The 7,500-nt window shown below is 38.8% G+C and overlaps 1 protein-coding gene across 1 annotated transcript in view; it reads left to right on the forward strand.

Moving 5' to 3' along the window:
- The window catches only part of LOC138047285 (FACT complex subunit SSRP1-like), a 28,176-nt gene that overhangs the window by 3,614 nt on the left and 17,062 nt on the right, over nt 1-7,500 (forward strand). The window contains exons 2-9 of the mRNA XM_068894050.1: nt 81-266; nt 1,148-1,253; nt 1,930-2,007; nt 2,092-2,213; nt 3,238-3,332; nt 4,496-4,631; nt 6,986-7,089; nt 7,196-7,324. Of these exons, the coding sequence (XP_068750151.1) occupies nt 81-266; nt 1,148-1,253; nt 1,930-2,007; nt 2,092-2,213; nt 3,238-3,332; nt 4,496-4,631; nt 6,986-7,089; nt 7,196-7,324 (956 nt within the window). The remainder of the gene's footprint in view (nt 1-80; nt 267-1,147; nt 1,254-1,929; nt 2,008-2,091; nt 2,214-3,237; nt 3,333-4,495; nt 4,632-6,985; nt 7,090-7,195; nt 7,325-7,500) is intronic.

Genomic DNA, 7,500 nt, shown 5'->3' on the forward strand with positions numbered 1-7,500 from the left:
CCCTGATTAGTGCTCTTTGGCGCTGGAAGATTAGACACTTAAATAAAGTTCCTTTCCTTTCCTTTTCTATTTTTCCATAGAATGATGGTCGGTTGAAATTGCATTCAGGAGGAGTGATATTTAGAGCCAACAAAACAGGCAAAGTTGATCAAGCTACAGTTGCTGACATTGAATCAACGCAATGGATGAGAGTGGCAAGGGGATTTGAACTAAAAGTTTCTTTGACAAATGGTTTGCAATTCAAGTTTGAAGGTTTCAAAGAATCTGTAAGTTTTTCTTTTTGTTGTATGTAATAATATTAGTTTGACGGTTATGAAAGCTTCTCAAGGAAGGTGCAAACCCCATGAAATGTCACTCAAATCCAAGAATGGTTGCAAACCAAATTAAAAAAAGACAGCTACTTAAAACAGCAATGCATTAACCTCACTTTGTTAAGGTGATACCCAATACAAAAGGCTGTTTTGTTTCTTGAAAACTGAAATCAGTATAATGGGAAAAAGGAAAACCTTCAAAACAGCGTTGACATTGAATCTACAGTGTGGGCCCCAAAGTGGCCAAACTTGTGTACTGGAAATTTCCAATTTTCCTCTTTTTTAGTGTTTAAAACATTGTTAATTAATCCACAAAACAGGGATGACATCGAATCTACAATATTGACCCAATAATGACCCAACTCACAAATAGGAAATTTCCAATTCCTCTCTCCTTGGTGTCAAAAACAGTTGTAAACAACATCGTCGCTCTTTGGAGGTTGGGTGCCCGAAACATCCTGGAGCTTCCACTGTTGGCAGCCAGCTCCAAGATGGAGACTGCACCGATGGCTGGCAAAACCTGACAACCCAGCCATGAGCCCCCACGCCCCCGAAAAGAACAGGCACCCGTCACACTGATACACAGTGGAAAGTAGAGGGTGGGGAGGGAGGGAACAAAAAAAAAAAAAAAACCGCTAAACGCTCCACACACAATGCTCCTACTTCCCGCCACACTGATAAATAAGCAATACAGCCCAAAGCACGAGGTATTCCACGTATGCGCAAGTATACTAAAACCGCTGACCAATAGGCTGCAGTCGCTCCTAGTTGTTTACTTGGTTAAGCTTTGTTTAACCTCATTTAACGCTATGGTATTATTGCATATTTCTATCAAGGACTTTGACCAGTTGTCAGCATTTGTGAAGAAACACTTTTCCATGGATTTAGAAGAAGTTGAACTTTCTGTCAAAGGATGGAATTGGGGTGTTGCAAAATTCAAAGGCAAGTCAAGAAAAAGCATTTTGAAGCACCTCACTGATAAGTTTTACACGCTGAGATGAATTTCTTTGCCAATGTGAAGCAGGGTTTTGCTTTTCACCTGGAAATTAACTTGTTTCTTATTTATTTACCACTGCTGCACTGTAGGTCAGTCGCTCAAAGATCAGCATTTTATACTGAAATTAAAAAAAAAAGAGAAAGAAAGAAATAATAATAATAAGGAAAAAGCATCAAAGTCAATGGAAATTACATGTAGTAAGGGCAAAGGAGTAAGTGTCAATAAATGCCTGAAATTTCATTTTTAAATACTGCTAGTGAGGGAAACAATGCTTTGTCTTTTGGGAGTTAAGTCCATTGTTTACCATGAATTAAGGTGGCAAAGCCTGCAGTATATTTTGACACATGGCTGAAATAAAGTATTACTCAGTGTATAATTTTAATTTCTTTTATTTTAATTTAAATGTATGTTATGGTTGTTTTAGTGTGAATACGAAGAAAGGTGGTTGTTGTTGTTGTTGTTACTTGAGCAAGGAAGCAAGGTCTTCAGTTTTTTTCCAAAGAACGTGCCACAATCTCCTTTGTAAATTGTGAAAGTTCTTTTGAAACCACCATTCCACTGCCCTTCCACATTCTTTCTTTAGAAAGAAGTTAATATTGAAAATCTCCTTGATTTTGACAGGTTCCTCTCTTTCATTTGAAGTAGACGAAAAACCAGCATTTGTTGTTCCTTTGAAGGACGTCTCCCAGGCAACTACAGGTGGGTAACCTACATTTATGGGGGGATTGTGTGCACAGGAAAGGCAACAAAATGGACTCACTTCAACTTTAAAATACACTTCAGGGAAGAACGAAGTTACACTGGAGTTTCACCAACATGACGATGCCCAAATTTGTCTTATGGAGATGAGATTTTACATCCCAGCCACAACAGCAACAGATGGTTCTACAGTTGATCCAGTCAAGGTATGGGCCTGACTTCACCATTCCCTCCTTATGTGTAACAGTGACCAGCACATTACTTCTCCTTACATTTCCACCCTTTTCAATGTGATTGATAGATCATCAAACAACAAATTTATTCATTAATTACTGTGCAAATTTATACTAGTGCTTTCACCCATTCACCCCTGAAGTGGGTCCCCATTAATAGTGAAATTGTCTGGCATTAGACAGAGTAAAATCTATAAGTCTCACTCTTGGTTAAAGGAACACTTTCGTGTGGCTTATTGAAATTTCGGTAAAGTTAAAATCGTGGCATTGCTGGTCAGCAGTGTTACATGGTAGGGTTATGGGGGTGCCCCTTGGGTTGGTGCAGGGGCCTATATGCTCGACCTTGCAGATCTTTGCAGATCTATTCTTGTGCACTTGATTGTTGAATGCGACACGTAAATTGTGCTCCCACCCATCTCCCCCCTTGGTAAATATGTGTTGGTAAGTATTCCGCAGACTACCTCGTCAGTGAGACAGGTGCCAGGTGGTGGACTGTGGTAGGGTTACCATGACTACCACCTTGTTGTGTGCGTCCGGCACAACCCTTGCAGGTACCTAATCCCAAGCTCATCTTGCCGATGAGTTTAAATGGTGTTTGTAGAGATTTCTGGTCAATATTCCGTAAACTTTTTCTTTGAACACCTTGATGGTGGCTTTTAAATCTCTTCTTCGTCATCTCTTTCTTTCTTTCCTTTCTTTTGTCATAATTCTGTGGCTGCCATCAGCTGAACAGCATTTGTTAGATTTTTAGAGAGTTACTGAAGATAGCATAACAGTGTCCCTTTAAAAAAATGATGAGCAAAATTATTAATGAAAAGAATATTCAATCTTGGGCTTGATTCTGAGTTAGCTCAACTATCCAAATGTGTGACTCCCAATACAGATGTCACGGTATATTTTGGTTGATAGCTTACACAAGAAAGAACATATTAGGTAATCTGTACTTGCAGGCTTGCTTACAGACAGACCTTTATTCATTTTCTTTTGTGTTTTATAGCATTTTCATGAGCAGGTTCTTCAGAAAGCTGACATTATTCAAGCAACAGGAGATGCTATTGTTACATTGCCTGATGTTGCTTGTTTAACCCCAAGGTGATTTTATTTCAATGGAAACTACCGTAAAAACCCGCAGATAAGCCGCATCCTGAATTTAGCAGCTCAAATTTTGGAAAAAAAAGTTTTTTTGAAATAAATCAAAAGTAATCCAAAGTAGAGTCTTGAGAAGTCTTCTTCATCATGCACTGTTCATTGAACGTAAAGTCACTATTAACATGTCTTGCCCACAATTTTAGTACTTTAACATTATGAACCTTGTTTCGACCAACATTGACATAGGATTAATCTTTTTCTGGTATTTGTTGACAGGAATTTCTTCATTCAATGCAGTTTTTCCATAGATTTTTGCATTACAACTAGAATGCATGAAACATTGCCCAGTGTAACACGGTCTTCATTATTTTGTTCGTCAGTAGTTGACAAAAGACTATTTGTTTGACAAAATTAATTTTCTATCAAAGTGCTAAACGGCGAAGAAACATTAGGCCATTTACCCCGTGAATAATCAAGAATTGCGTGGTATTTTTCTTGCATGTGGAGCATTGATTACTGTTGAAGTTACAGCTAGGCCGTCGTCGACATGTCGGTTAACGGAAATTGGCGTTGAAATTCACAGCACCTTTTTCAAATGTTCCTGCAGATAAGCCACACCCCTGATTTCTTGCATTACAAGGTGCAGATTATCTGCGTGTTTTTACGGTAATTACCACCAACCCACCACTCTCCAAAAAAAATTATTGACCTAACTTCCATATATGGACGAGCCCTATTCTTCTTGTAATACTGTACATTATACCCACAAAGAGATACAAACAGACTAGTTTTTAATTTTTCCATGAATTTGAGTTAAACAGTGTTCTTTCTCTAACAGAACTATTAAAAGGGAATCAAAGTTGGTTAGCTGAAGTGAAAATAGAAAATACGAGAAATGTTTGTTTGTGTAATGACAGAATCCCTTATTTTCATTGCTTCATCCCCAACTTGCCCATGCAAATCTTACAAACACAAGATCCTGTGGGGATCCTGGAAAGGATCCTATGGGATCTTTGGTAGGATTTCTACCCAGGCTGTTGAATATAGCCGAGTTACGGCATCAAAAAGAGACAGTCATGTGCAATAGAGAAAGGAGTTGTTCAGCACCATGAGAGTGCTTCAAAGTGTGGCAAATTGTTTAACTGATACATTCTTTTCTGTTTTAGAGGACGCTATTCCATGAAGGTTTTTCCATCATTCCTCCAACTCCATGGCAAAACCTATGACTACAAGATTCCCTATACATCAGTGTTACGGCTTTTCCTCCTCCCTCACAAAGATCAAAGATTTATGTTTTTTGTTGTAAGTATGATAGTGAGAAGATAGAATAGAATTGGGAGAATCCTTTATGAAAAGGAGGAGTTCTACGGAAGAGTGTGAGGATTGTGAAACTAAAAAAGGAGTCAGGGCTTGAGACTAACTTTCTAGCTTGCTAGCCTAGTAGCCTTCTTTTTTTGAGCAATGTGTTTACAAGACAGATACGGTTACCAGAGGTTTCATTAGAAGCCGGCAACCGGCGAATTCTGCCAGCTACTCCCTAAGTTATCACCGCCTACTTTTTTGATAAGCTTAAATTACATGATCCTCATCGTTTCACTTCGATCCATTTTTATTTATTTTAATTCAATAAAACAACTAGAATATCAAGAAACCTTTTGCTGTATGTTCGGCTCCTTTTTGGATGTTGGATATTTTTATGAATTCCTGGTTATTTGCACTCGCCTCAGCCACTCACTAATGCAATCTTTGCATTCCACCATGTTGGATGAATAGAGGAGAAAGACTGGTGCCAAATGTTGTGCGTCCAACACATTCAATACATCCTTCCGGTTTTTCATGTGTTGTTTAATAAAAGAGATTGAGAGTGCAAAAAAGTTGTCCTCTAACTTGGCCATGTGCAGCTTGTGGTGTTAATAAATATTTGTGACTAATGTTGATGCCCAGATTGCTGGAAATGCCATTTTCCGAGCTCGTACAATCTGGGTCAAAAGACTTGGGCCACTTGTCAAATTTTAGGCGAAAAGTAGAGAATTTGCTGTACATACTTCCATTCACATAATTATGTTCTTCTTTCCCTGCCTTTTTCGCACCCCCCTTCCCCCCAGACATTGTTGAAACACGCAAGCGATTGTTGAACGGATCTTGATTTCGGAGACAGTGAAAAATCAACATTGTAATGGGGGAAGGGGGAAAAGCAGGAATTATCCCAACAGTTTTGACCACAATTGTAGATTTCAAAATTTCTGCAGGAGCATGCCCCCAGACCCTGCTACGGAAACGGGGCCCTTTCTTGCCACAGCCGCCTACTTCACAAAACCAGCTGTTTACTAAAAAACTTATTGAAACCCCTGGGTTACCTTGGTGCTAGGTTACAGTAACCCTATCTGCCTTGTAAACACTCTGCTTGGCTACCTGGGACAACTTTTTGCTGGTTTCTAGCCAGGTGCGATTGCCAAGGTCATTATTTTTAGAGTGTTCCCGGGTGAAAGGGTAACCTTACCTGTCAAATTTTGCTTGTAAACCCTGGCTATCTTTGACTCTTCTTATAGAAAGCTTTTAATTTGTAATTTTATATTCTTATTACTATTATTATTTTGTTTTATTTATTGTATATGTATTTTTCCTTGTACATGTTGTAAAGCACTTTAGAATATTTTAATAGTTAAAGCGCTACATTAAATGTAATAAATAATTATTATTAGGGTAACCCTAGCAGTAGCGTTACCCTCCCTTCTTGTAAACAGGGCCTAAACTTTTGTCTATCTTAAATCATGTAGAAAGGGAGGTCAGGGAATTGAGGAACTTGGATACAAATGATTGATAGAGAAATGATCAGGGACTTAAGACGCTGTTACACTGTGAAATGTTTTGTGCAACTTGTCTCGCAATGTTTTGGTGACATTATGGCGGGACAAGTTGCATAAAACATTTCACAGTGTAACATACCCTGCAATGGTCAAAATTGTCGCGAGACAAGTTGCAAGAGCGGTTGCCGAAATTATAATTAAGTTCTACTTTTGGTGCAACTTGTCCTGCCACGGTGTCGTCAAAACATTGCTAGGCAAGTTGCACAAAACATTTTGTAACAACTTCTTTAGAGAGAATGTGCACAGTGGAAACTAAGAACCATTTTCTTTGTGTTTTCCCGTCACTAGTCTCATTATTAGAGAGATTGTGTTGGTGGCAAAGGGCAAATGCCAGGACAAAATTTGCATCTTGTAATTTGCAATTTGCATCTTATCTATAGCTATAGCAAAACTTCTCAAGAGAAAGAAACAACCGAGAATAAGGGAATTTTCATGTTTTTAGGACAAAGAGCAGCCTGTCATTCGCTGTTTGCAGTTTCACATAAACGCGATGCTACAATCTTGGACAAAAAGGGTTGAGAATATAAAAAACATGGGTTATTTTGCGCACAACGCCCTCAATATAGCACATTATTAGCCGTCCCCCTCCCCCCTACAACCAATGTTGATAAGCCCAGGTTGGACATGCTTTGTTTCGTCTAGCAACATTGATCAGGAGGGAGGGGGGGGGGGGGCAAAAAGAGAGCTTCTTTTTCATACTTGTGATCGGAGTTTAGTCCAAAAGCCGAGTTTTCTCAACAATTTTGTCCAAGGTTGTAGATCTCTCCGTTTTTTTTCCTCCCATCTCAGGTTAGCATGGATCCACCAATCAAACAAGGACAAACCAGATACCCATTTTTGATCATACAGTTTGAAAAGGATGAAGAATTTGATGTGAAGCTGAATTTGACAGAGTAAGACAATTTAATTGTGGTGACTTTACTGTTTGTGCACAGAATAAGGTCTAATGTACAGTAATTTTTGTTAGTATGAACCTTGAGGTCTATTTCTTTAATTCAGGGAGGAACTACTGGAAAAGTATGAGGGAAAGATCACACAAGAGATGAGTGGTCCAATCTATGAAATTGTGAGCAGACTTATGAAGGCTGTTATTGGAAGACGAATAACAGTTCCTGGAACATTTAAAAGGTGAGGTTATTACATAGCTACAATGTGAGTGGCAGTGTTGTATCACCTTCGCAATTCAAGGCAAAGCAGTGACTTTGTATGTGTGTAAAGGTGATACAATGCTGAACATTATGACATGCGCTTATGGAAGCTAATCTTTAGGGAACTGAACACTAGGCTTTTGTACATTATGCTTT

Source organism: Montipora capricornis, chromosome 4 (genome assembly GCF_036669925.1).
Source record: "Montipora capricornis isolate CH-2021 chromosome 4, ASM3666992v2, whole genome shotgun sequence".
Lineage (NCBI taxonomy): Eukaryota > Metazoa > Cnidaria > Anthozoa > Scleractinia > Acroporidae > Montipora > Montipora capricornis.